Source organism: Primulina huaijiensis, chromosome 1 (assembly GCF_012295235.1).
Source record: "Primulina huaijiensis isolate GDHJ02 chromosome 1, ASM1229523v2, whole genome shotgun sequence".
Classification (NCBI taxonomy): domain Eukaryota; kingdom Viridiplantae; phylum Streptophyta; class Magnoliopsida; order Lamiales; family Gesneriaceae; genus Primulina; species Primulina huaijiensis.
The window spans coordinates 24,009,660-24,022,640 of record NC_133306.1 but is presented as its reverse complement, the minus strand read 5'-3'; the positions used below and the strand labels follow the sequence as shown (position 1 = coordinate 24,022,640).

The following is a 12,981-nucleotide window of genomic DNA, read 5'->3' as shown; positions in this document are numbered from 1 at the left end:
AGAAATGAACATTTAATTTTTATCAAAAGTTATAGCTAGTGTTAGTATTTTAATATGTCATGTGTCGACCGCTCTCCTAATATGGACAACTATATTTATTGCATTCCAGCAAAGAACGCACGTTGTTTGTATATAATAATAAATAAAATATAAATTTATATGTAATATTTTAACCGTATTGAACATGAATACAAACTACTTTTATATAATTTTAAAAATGAGTTATTTTAAGAAAAGCGGGAGAGGTTTCACCAATAAAGTTAAATCAGTATCTCTAGGTATGAAATGTGTGTCTGTATTAAAAAAAATTAGTATTAAATCATTTTTCTGCCAAAAATATGGAGAAATTAAAATTAAGAGAATATATTCAAATACAATTTTAAAAAAATTTATATTTTGAATCCATAATAGGTAAATTTTAACAAAAAATCTCTCAGTATCTTGATGTCCAAATTTGGACATACAATGTGTCCAAAAATGGCCTCATTCATTCTCAAAGCCCAAAATGGAAATTCCGTGATACAAAATGGGCCAACACTTCAGCCCACTCACCAATCATTCATCAGCACTGCACAGCGTTGTCGTTTCTAAAAGTGGTGCCACGCCATATTCTTGTCACCTGCGATACCGCCACCACGCGCCATGGATCATTTCCCCGACTCACTCAATCAACAGAGGAGTTACACTCCACGCGCGAAGGTCTAGAAAGGAGTTTTTCCCCGAAAGATACGCGACGGGAAATGTGAAAAAAATTATTGCAACACAGCTTTCCTCTTCAGGGGCTCTCCATTCCTAACGGGTGAAATAATAAATCGGGGAGAGCTAGAAGAAGAGGAGACAGCTTTGTTAGTTTAAAAAACGAAAAAAAGAGAAAAATTTGTGGATATATACGTATATAGATACATAATTTATTTATAGAGAGGTGAGAGAGGAGTGGCCGTTGAGATTAACGGCCGCCACCGCCGCTGTCCCTCCTATCAGCAATTATCAAGTACAAGTTTTTTTTTAAAAAAACCAAACCCACAAAGAAAAAGAGAAAATTTATAGAAGAAAATTGCTTTCATAATCACTGTCTGTTTTTCCAAAGATTTTGGCTTTCCTGATCAACGGAGCGAAAGTTTGTAGGTATGGAGGTTTTGATCGTTTGGTATTTGCTTTCGTTATGATATTTTCTGTTTTTGTTACTGTTTATGTTGTAGGGTTGTATTTGATTGAGGAAAATGCAGCAACCTATTTTCAATTCGACGCGTAGTTTGAATATGGTAGATGGAAGGGAACCCAATTGTGCGCCTTCAACCCCAGTGTCAGCGGCGGGGCAGCCGCTGGAACTGGTTTGGGAGAAAAGTTCTTTCAGCATTTGCAAGATCATTTAAGGGTCAATTCGATTAGGTCGTCGAAATCTCATCGACATAATCAGAGTTTCTCTCAAAGTAATAATGCGAATACTAGTGTTTTAAAGGAGGCTTTGTCGGGTTACGGGCTTCCTCTGACAGATTTCATTGAACCCAGCATTGATCCTTGTCTTAAATTTGTTGATAATGTGGAGATTTTAGCTTATGTTTATCGAAAACTTGAGAAATGCCCTCAGTTTGATAGATCTGGGGTATATATCGAACAATGTTCAATCTTTGGGGGGTGTATCGGCCATGGATTGCTGTGGGTGGAGCATGGAATGCCCGAGGAGTTCGTTGGTTTCAGGGTATAATCCCGAATCTTTGAATGATCCTTGTTCCTGTCCCCGATATTTTGTAGAAGGTGAGGATATGGATTCCAATGTAGAAATTCAAGAATGTTCAATTTCACCGAGTCACGATTATGACATGGATGACGATGATTATGATATATGGTTTTGTATTGGTGAGGATGAGTTCAAATGTAATAGGTTTAAATTTGCCTCTCTTTCAAGACCTTTCAAAGCAATGTTATACGGTAGCTTTATTGAATCACGGAGGGAAATAATTTACTTTTCACAAAACGGGATTTCTGCGAAGGCCATGAGAGCCGCCGAGATATTCAGCAGGACGAATAGGGTGGATTCACTGGATCCAAACATCGTTTTGGAACTACTAACTTTAGCTAATCGGTTCTGTTGTGACAGAATGAAATCATCTTGTGATGCATATTTAGCATCTTTGGTCAATAACATGGATGATGCTATGGTTCTTATCGAATATGGGTTAGAAGAGGGGGCATATCTCTTAGTGGCGGCTTGCTTACAAGTAATCTTCAGGGAACTCCCAAATTCATTGCAAAATCCAAATGTGGTGAAGCTTTTTTGCAGTTCCGAGGCGAGGGAGAGATTAGCACTGGTGGGGCATGCTTCGTTTTTGTTATACAGTTTTCTAAGCCAGGTTTCCATGGAAGAAGACATGAAATCTAATACAACGGCGATGCTTTTGGAAAGAAAAGGCGAATGTGCGATCGAGAATTGGCAGAAGCAAGTTACTTTTCACCAGTTGGGTTGTGTCATGCTCGAAAGAAAGGAATATAAGGATGCGGAGAGATGGTTCCAGGAGGCTGTTAATTTGGGTCATGTTTATTCTTTAGTCGGCGTAGCGCGTGCCAAATACAAGCGTGGTCACAAGTTCAAGGCATACAAATTGTTGAACACCCTCATTTCTGACTATACGGCCACCGGGTGGATGTATCAAGAGCGGTCTTTATACAGTTACGGGAAAGAAAAGATGATGGATTTGAATACAGCAACAGAATTGGACCCAACCCTTTTGTATCCTTACAAGTATAGAGCTGTCGTAATGGCAAAGGAGAATAAACTCAGCACCTCCATATCTGAAATTAACAAGATTATCAGTTTTAAGGTATCTCCTGACTGCCTCGAGCTTCGGGCTTGGCTCTTGATTTCCCTCGAGGATTATCAAGGGGCTTTAAGAGATATTCGAGCCCTTTTGACGTTGGATCCCAATTATATGATGTTTCATGGGAAGTTACATGGTGATCAACTGGTTGAACTTTTATGCAGTCATGTGCAACAGTGGAGCCAGGCTGATTGCTGGATGCAACTTTATGACAGGTGGTCTTTGGTAGACGATATTGGTTCTTTGGCTGTTGTTCACCAAATGCTGGCCAATGATCCGGGAAAGAGCCTTTTACGGTTTCGCCAATCTCTCCTTCTCTTGCGGTAACACTTTGTATATGAAATGAATTTGTTTTATTTATCCGAAGATCGATCCTTTTTTACCATATTCTGATCATAAGTGTGTGTTTCAGAATGTTTTTATGGAAGTTTATGATTATTCTAAAGTTTCATCTTTATTTATTTATGGGAAAATGCGATTTGGCCATGTAGTTTCCTTTCCATCAGATTTTTCTATTGATTAATGTTTCTCTTTGTATTACTGATTTGCTGAAAAAGTATCTCATATTATGGTAGATTAAATTGCCACAAGCCAGCAATGAGAAGTCTCAGAATAGCTCGAAATCATGCAATGTCCGAGAATGAAAGACTTGTATATGAAGGTTGGGTTTTGTACGATACCGGCTTATCGTGCAGAGGCGATAGCAAAAGCTGAAGAATCCATCTCTATTCAGAGATCATTTGAAGCCTTTTTCCTTAAAGCATATGTACTATCTGAAACCACTACAGATCCAAAATCGTCATTCTATGTCATTGAGCTTCTTGAAGAAGCTCTTAGGTGTCCATCCGATGGCCTCAGGAAAGGTCAAGTAAGTATTCTCTCTTTCACAAGAGGAAATAGTTGTCATTATTGTATTCTACATGAATGCGTTGAACATTAAACGTACAAGAGCACATCAAGGTCTGGCACGTGTATACCATCTCAAAAATCAGCATAAAGCGGCATATGATGAGATGACAAAGTTAATCGAGAAGGTGCAATACAATGCATCAGCATATGAGAAACGTTCAGAATACTGTGATCGAGAAATGGCCAAAAGTGATCTTGCCATGGCAACACGACTCGACCCATTACGAACGTATCCATATCGATATCGTGCTGCAGGTATGTTCTAGTTTGTTTATATCCTAAACAATATACTAGCCATGTTAGACTTGTTTCATGGGATTGCTTTCCCTCTTTAGCAAAATTAGATGTTTGATCCAGGAAATGAACAGAGAGGAAGGTAAATTAAAAAGTAAAACCTTTTCAAGAATGTAAAGATTTTTAAGCAAAAACAAAAAACCCTACTAAGTTTGCCCTTTGTTCCGCTGCTATACTTATTAAGCATGGGATCGTTGTATTTAGTTTACATGGATGACCACAAGGAAGCAGAAGCAATTGCGGAGCTCACCAAAGCCTTGGCATTCAGGCTGGACCTTCAACTGCTCCATCTTCGTGCAGCGTTTCATGATTCAATGGGAAATGTCTCATCCACCCTCCGAGACTGTGAGGCAGCTCTTGGTCTTGATCCCAACCATGCAGATACAGTTGAACTTTATCGGAAGGCACAGGAACGTGCGCACGAGCAAGACCAAAATGGTCAGAGGGAAAGATAGAAAATTTTGATTCTTGTTTCTCTCTTGTACTGTTAAAAATGTGATTTTCAACCTAGGGTCGTGGCCATGCGACATTTTTTATGTTTTCATTTTTTCCATGGTGAAAGAAGCCAGACAGACACAGGCTGGTGTGCGGAACCTGTTGGGAGACATTCAGTTAGCAAGAATAATGAATGGAATCTTTGATGGTGCCAAGGAAGAATGGTTGATTGATTATACTTCTACACAATATAGTTTGATGGTTAGATGGTAGTTGTACAGCTCTATGCCTTATAGTAGTTTAAGGTAAATGATACATACGTGCACTTCTGTGAGAGAATTGTTGTATTTTTGCTCAGTTATTTAAATGCAAAGAACAATGTTTTTCCATTCAACTTTCTTGCATAATCCACTGAGATGTGATGATTTTTCCGATCATAACTGTGAAGATCAATTAAAAGGGACTTGAGAAGTCAACTGATAATACACGCATGTTCGTTTTGTACTTGTGATCCTTAAATTTTCTCATCAGTTACATAACCAGTTTTCAAGATCAGTTTGAAGATTTTGTATTCCTTATTTTGGTTATTTGTGAAGGTATATGGTGATCCATAATATTTCATTTTCTTGTTGGTTTAGTGATAAAAAGACTAAAATCAAATGCAAGAAAGACATCGTGTGATTCACAGACAATAAAGGAAAATTGTTTGGCATACTTCTCAAAGGAGAAAACCACAAACAAAAGAATACACATTCTATTACAAGCAGAATTTAAATCTTAATGCCACGAAAAATCCGCAAGCAAAAGAAACAGAAGAGCATTTGGCCTTCGAGAAACAAATTTACAATACACTCTTTTTGGTTGGGTGATGGAGTTTTGTTACAATTGATTTAGCTCTTTTGGCTTCTTTAAAGCATTATTTTTCCCAAAAAAAAAAAACAAACGAATACTTTTGCCGATAAAGAATAAAAAATCTTAATAGATTTTTTACAAAACTCGAACACTAGGTAAACATGTGAATATTGACCACCACTGTATTGGAATTATATCAATATTGTACCTAATATAGGAGCCTGCAGTTTAGAGAATTGTATGTTGGATACTTTTATGAGGTCCTACCGATTAAGAAAATACTCTAAAAATACATCCAATAATCATCATTTGTTCTCATATATGATGTCCATATAAAAAATCACGGACTCTCTGTATAAAAATAAATATGAATTATTGAATATACGCGTTCAAGACAATACACTTAGATATGTTAGAACTCGTCAGTTTTTATCATACTAAATACAACCGAATATTGTTCTAGCATATCATAAATGCCATATAAAGAGTTGTTAATTTAAACATGATAAGCACTTCATAGACATTATCCAAGGTCGATATGAGAACCAAAAATCACCATATTTTCACCAAGTATATATCTCTACATTAAATTCACCCGCACAAAACAAATAAACTTTGAAATCTTTAATTTCATACTAACAAGCATCGCCCGTTGTTCCTATGTGCTTACATAATTTAATTATTAAGAGGAAAAAATATATTTTTAGGACAAAAACATATAAAAGAGATAAACATAAATGTATGATTCAAAAATGAAAGAAATCAGAGAAAGATAAGTAATTTACTAACAAGCGTACAATATGAAAGTTAATTCAAGGGATTCCATTGGAAGCAAATTTTGGTGGAACAGTGACACACCAAAACAATTATTATGTATTCGAGTATCGTAACATAGTAAAAATAATTAATATATATCTCAATCTAAATACACATATCAACCAGTTCAAATCAATCCTAATGATTCTGGTTGCACAATCACAAGGTGTAATTTGAGGTATAGTTTGATACACTGGATAATCCTCATTATCCCACATTTGGTATCTTTTTAGAGATAAATAATTTTATACAAGGATAAAATATCCCTTTTATGAGATGTGATAATTTTAATTTAATGATAAAAAAACACCACAAATACTTAATTGTCCTCAATATATAAAAATCATAAACACTATCGTTCTCTCATATTGAAATCAAATAAATATTTTTATTTATTTTTATATATTATATAATATGATAATTATATAAATGAACTCGAGATAATTTATAAATAATTTTTATAAATCTCAATAAAATTATTAGTATCATTCGATTAACCTTAAAAATTGATATTTGACTTGACTCACAAAATCAAGGGCTCAATTATCATATTTTATACAATATATAAAATTAGATAAAAATAAATAAATCATGCAAGCACTGTCGACGCATGAACAGATAAGAAATATGAACTCAAGCAACAACTTTGAAATTATAAAATTTATTATGATAAGGTTAATTTTGTCATTACAATCTAATATATAAATTTAATCACTCTTATTAAAATCATACCAAACATTTAAATATAATATACTACAACTTGTTTATCATTATATTATATATTACGTGTTTATTATCCTATCATGTGTACCAAACTATGCTTAAAGAAATGACGTATTATCAGTGTGCAATTTATCTATTAAATAAAGTTATTAAATACCATTTTTTTAAAATAAAAAAGCATAAAAATTAATGATTTTAAAAAATAAATAAATTAGAAATCCAAATATTAACGTTAAATAAAAATTATTATAACCTCATTATATTTCGTATAAAAATTCATTATATATAAATACAAGACAAATTTTAGATAAAAATTTAATGGCAAAAACTTGTGTGAGACGGTCTCACGGATCGTATTTTCTGAGACGGATCTTTATTTGGGTCATCCATGGAAAAGTATTACTTTTTATGCTAAGAGTATTACTTTTTGTTGTGAATATTGATAGGGTTGACCCGTCTCACAGATTAGGATGCGTGAGACGGTCTCACATAAGACTCAGTCATTAATTTACGTCAGCAAATTATATAGTTCGAAAAATGATATTGGAGAAAAACATATTTTCAGAGTAGTAACATTTTTTCTTTTTTTCTTTTTTACAAAAATACCAGAAATGAACAAAAAGCCAAACAAATGTTAAAATCGAGAAGCATGATATTCCTTAATTAGCACCCAAATTGTTATTTCAAAATTTCATTTCCTCCCTGTGTACATTTCACTGTGTTCTCTCTTTTTCCGCCAAATTCCGATCTTTACAGGAAAGTCAAACTACAACTGTAGATCTCATTCAATGTGGTGAATTTTTCGAACTCACGGCCTACCAAGACCTGAACCCTTTTGCTAATTTCACTCCCGAAATCCAGAGACCAAGAAACTGAAGCAAAATTTGGGAGATTAATTGAGAAATATGGATATGGAAGAGCTGTTGGCTTACGGAAACAACTTGATAGGATTCTTGAAAGAGGAGAAAGATATCATCGCTCTCAAACATTTTTCACACCAGTCCAAAGCCCTTCAATTTCAATGTGGAAAGGATTTCAATCACACTCAAAAAAAACCATTCAAGGTTCAAAATTCTTACATTTCTTCAATCAAAATGTGATCTTTTTTGCTGCGCTTGTCGGGTGATACATAGATGTAGAATTGCTAGTGTTGGCTTACGGAAACAACTTGCTCGTTCCAAAGTGGTAGCAAGAAAGAATGAATCGTGCTTTTTTCTGGGTAAATGTTTTGGTGTTCTATGCTTTCAGCCAGTTGGTTTGCTTTTCCTTAAAGATCAGTATAAATGATAGAAACTTTAGGTGGCTGTTTAAGAAATTAATCTTGGTTATGGTTTTCATACTGAGTTATCTTTCGCACCCTCGAAATACCACTTTTTGAGGCTGCTACACTTGTAGTTTTTCACTAATTGACTTGAGAGTGATACAAAATCTTAGGGTTAAAAATGTACTACTAATGTTTACGAAATTTAATATGGCACCACTTTAAGAATATTTATGTATTGTGGCTGCTGCTTCTCGGGTCCAGTTGTCTTAAGCTTTTCAAAATCTTTAAGGGGAATTTCTTAATTTTCTTCAATATCCTATTGCTCAGTAGTAAATTATGGGTAAAATGCCTCCTACTTGCCATAAGATTAAACTGATCTTAACTGAAGGTGAGTACTGTAATGTCCGAACACTTTTAAAAATCCCGATACAATGGATTTCAAATTCTTCATAATATGAAGTTATTTCAAATACTCTCTCAAATTCAAATCCTCCAATCCAAACTCATAGTGAATTATTCGGCCAGCCTTGCGACTCGGGGAGAGTTGAGTGTCAGGCAGTTGTGGACACTAAGAAGTTTCTGTAAACTTAAAGAAAACCAGACAATCGAAACATGCTGTCCAGCATGGCATAGTGCATTTGGTTCATAAAGTTGATTTAGTTGGAATCTAAAATCCTGCAAAAATAGTTTTTGAATTTTGGATTTATTCTGTAGCATTTTCTCTCTTCGACATCCAACACAACTGATCTTTTCGCTCCATGTTATCCTGCCCATTTTTATCTTCCAAATTGATATCTGCGTGGAATGGACTACCTTTACAAGCTAATCTAAGTATGCTATTTTGATCTGCTTAAATACTGAAATCTGTGGGCACATGCATAAACAGCTATCCTATTAGTGTTATTTTAGATGGTTGATACTTGATACTCTCAGGTTATAGAGAGAAGATCAATGTTAACAAGCATCTGAGTGTGTTGCTGATCCTGGATTAGATTTACTACAAGCTGAGAGCGGCTGCTGCAGAATCTGAGTGTGTTGCTGATCCTGAATTAGATTTACTACAGAAAGAGTTGGAAGAGAAAGAGCGAATTGAACAGATGCTAAGAGGGGAGCTTAGATAAGTCTTTGACTGTACTTATGTCCTCCGATTCAAGATTTATTGAGTCTAGTATGCTAACAATTGTGTTTGTGTTTAAACACAATAACTGTCGATGAAATTGATGATTTAGAGGGTCAACAAGTCTCCTTTGAAGATCAAAGGCAAACCATTAAGAAACTTGAACAAGATGAGCTGAGAGCTCGCTAAGTCTGTTTTGAAATCCCGTGGACTTCCATTTTTCGCTTTGTGTTAGGATATGTACTTGATGGTGTTTATGTTATTAGTTTCACACCAAAGTAACTCCACGTTATTTCGATTCATGGTGTCTAAAATTTTCCAAACTCGCGTTACTTATGGCCGCGTATATGGATCGGAGGAGTTTCTATTTCTATTAACATAACATGCTTTGTGAGCCGTTTCTATGTTTTTTGAATCTACAATAGAAAAGGTTCTGATCATGGAATTAGTTTTAGCCAAAGATGTTAACAGAATTTTCTGTGTCATATGCAGGATGCAGCTTTCTATGTATGCTTTTGTCACAAATGTAATCCCATACTTGAATTATCGGTCCAAAATATCTGAGGTCGTATCCTTCCTTGTTTGAGATTGACATTTATCTACTACGTTTGAACTTTATCATTGATTCTCCTATGAATTCTTCATTATCTCTTAAGCATCTACTGCTTCATCGATATTTCCTTCACTCAAATTCTTAGATATCGTGGAGAGAAATAAGAAAGTGGCTTTAAATTTTGAGTTTGATCGAGCAAAGTTCACTGCCTTCGAAACTTGTGGTTCCCTGTGGAGGATGACAAGCTTGTGAGGAACCTTGACTGCTACTTTTTCGTTTGAGTCTGGCGCAACATGCGTTCAAGACATGTTCTTGTTTGTTTTTCGAAGTTTGGTCATCAAGAATGGGAACTATAGGCATATTTAGTTGCAACTCAAAATGTAGAAGATTCGAAAATCTCAAATGGCATACACTTGGATTGTAGATAGATGATCAAGTTTTATCGGCCTATTACATATTCAGGTAGAGTTTCGTGTTACTTGTGCTAATCTAGGCTAATACTGACATATATGATATTTATAGATAAGTTATAAATTACTAAAATAGATTTTTATGATATTAACAAAAAAAATACCACATTTTTAAAATTGAGTGAGTATTTTTTCAGTTGGTAGAAAATTACATTTTGACTCGGAAATTTTTTTTTTTTTCACTTTTGGTATTGTTAAAAATAAATTTGCATTTTCATTTTCGTAACTTGCATTTTTTTAATTTTTGGTCTTGTTAAAGACGTGTTTGTATTTTTAGTTATGTAACTTGCATGTTTTTTTTTTATTTTTGATGATGAATTTGCAGTTTTTTTTGGTGATATTAATGATGAATTTGCAGTTTTAGTCTTATAACTTACTTGTTTTTTTCCTTTTTCGTTTTTTTACCGGAGCATGTTGTGGATGTTGACATTAATATTTGGGGAAAAAAACTTGCATGTATCGTGATTTTTTAGAATATTTTTTTAAAATAAACACGATGGACTTCGGAATGACAAAAAAAACATTTAAATTATAGGACTAAGTTCATTAAAAATGCAAATTTATTTGTAATAAATTCAAAATTAAAAAAAATGTAAACTAATGACTATTATCTCATAAGTTGGTATCACAAATCCGGACATATATGTAAATATAAATATATAGAAAGATAATATATAAAATTAAATTCACATATATCGAGTAACCGACCTTTGAGAAATCCTTCATCGATGTAAGAGTGATTCAGATGTATGCTCTTCATTGGATGCAACGGAATAAATAAGATAAAATAGTACGTGGAACTCTTTTCAAAGCACCGCCAATATATAGACCCATCTATAAGTACTACTACACTAGAAAGCTGAAAGCAGTAATCAAGAATGGAAGCTGGTGTTGAAGATCTCCTCGATTTACTCGGAGACGAAGAACAAGAGCAGCATCATGCAAGAGGTGGGGTGAAGGTGATAGGCGATTTGATTTCCGCTTTTGTTTCGAAAAATAGCGCCGAAGAGGAAGACAAGAGACGTGGGGAAATGGAAGAAACAAGTCAAAAACAAGAAGAAAAAGATGGAAAATTTGAAGAAAATGAAAAATCTCCGTCAGAAGAAGGCGGCGGCTTGGGTTTGGGATTGATGGATGATCTCATCTCTCACTTACCGGCTGCGTCGGACATTGTGGTGGCAGCTCCACCGAATGACGAGGCCTCGATCTTGATTCATTCAGTAGTTCATGAGTAGCTAGCTAGGGTGTGTGAATATGTACATGTATGGTCTGCAACCAAAGGCTGCCATGTTTTTTAAGGCAACAAATCAGTGTTTCTGTAGTTTACCCCAAGAATTCGTGGATTGATATAAAGCAATGCGATGCATTTCCAGAGTAGTGTCTCTCTCAACGTGTTATATTCCACTGCTTTCATTGAAACAACCAGGGCAGGGGAGTTTTTGCAATTGTTTCTTGTTCTTGTTCCATTACAAACACATATTTGTGTTGAATGTTTGGATATAACCTGATACGAAAAAACAAGTCAAATTACGAAACAGGTGGTCTTAATTTATTCGTTTAACTTCGTTTGGGCTTTTCTTTTAAACAGAAGATCGATTAAAGTTTGTGAATTTTAAAGAATCTAGCTAATTGAGTTTCAATTGAACTTAAAAAACAACCCAAATAAAAAAAGGTTAATCTCAGACCCGAAACTAAATTGTGTTATTTTCTAAAAATAAATCAGTCAGAATAAAACATTCATTTTATGGCCAATATGTTTGGCTATTGTATCGTCCATGGAAAAAGGAGCAGCGGTTCTAATAGCTTGAATTGCGTTGAGAGCATCTGATTCAACAGTCCACTGATATCATCCTTGGTGTAATGCTTGTAACACTAGCTCCTTTTCTAGCTATGAGTTCCTCTAGATGAGGTGATAAACGTCCTGTTATGCACTTTCCTTCGGCGAACAAAACATGACCGTTGCTATCTCGGTCCACTCGCAATTACCCCAGCAAAGAAGATTTCGAAGCACCACCTGCAGCATCTACGTCCATCTACATTCACTTTAACAGTTCCAGCTGGAGGTGGTTGCCGCGCGTGTATTGATTTGTGTTGGATTTATGGCATTTGAAACACCAACTTGGGTTGAGAGTCGGAACGAGGCCCAACTCTATCACAGCCAAAGCAATAATATCTGCACTAGAAAGTTTTTTTTCCTTTGAAAACCAGCTGATTTCTTGCCTTTCAGATGCCCCAACAAAGCAAGACAAAAGACTCAAAGCCTACTCCTTGCCCATTTCCCACCACACAAACATAAATATCAACAAAAGAGCCACCTCTGAAGGTACTTAAGAGAGGACAAAGACGTCTCAATGTCCAAATATTTGTGAGATATCCTCAGGGCGTGATCTGCACCGAGGGGAAAACAAATCAGTCCACGTGCCAATAGATTGACACGAACAAGGACTGCATAGAAAATGATCCGCCACATATATAAATGGTACTGAGTTTATTAAATTAAAGTACCGGTGTTTTTAAATATTTTCTAAATTTCTTTTTAGTAAAAAATTATATGAAATAATAGAAATAAATAAACATTATTGACTTTACAAAACCTGGTACATATCTTTTTTTAAGCAATAAAATTCCTTCCAAATATCTGTCCAGACCCAAATATCTATGCAGTTAAATTAATATTCTAGACTCTTGCTATGCTAAATATGGATTTTTTCACTATTGGATCATTAGGATAT

General features: G+C 34.9%; 1 protein-coding gene and 1 pseudogene across 1 annotated transcript; both read left to right on the top strand.

Moving 5' to 3' along the window:
• Positions 1 to 604: 604 nt before the first annotated feature.
• LOC140986789 (ethylene-overproduction protein 1-like) lies at positions 605 to 4,843 on the top strand (annotated as a pseudogene).
• A 6,016-nt stretch (positions 4,844 to 10,859) lies between these two features.
• LOC140965225 (uncharacterized) lies at positions 10,860 to 11,623 on the top strand. Its single transcript, XM_073425395.1, has one exon. The coding sequence runs from the start codon at positions 11,128 to 11,130 to the stop codon at positions 11,482 to 11,484; it is 357 nt and encodes a 118-aa protein (XP_073281496.1). The 5' UTR covers positions 10,860 to 11,127; the 3' UTR covers positions 11,485 to 11,623.
• The last annotated feature ends 1,358 nt before the right edge of the window (positions 11,624 to 12,981 follow it).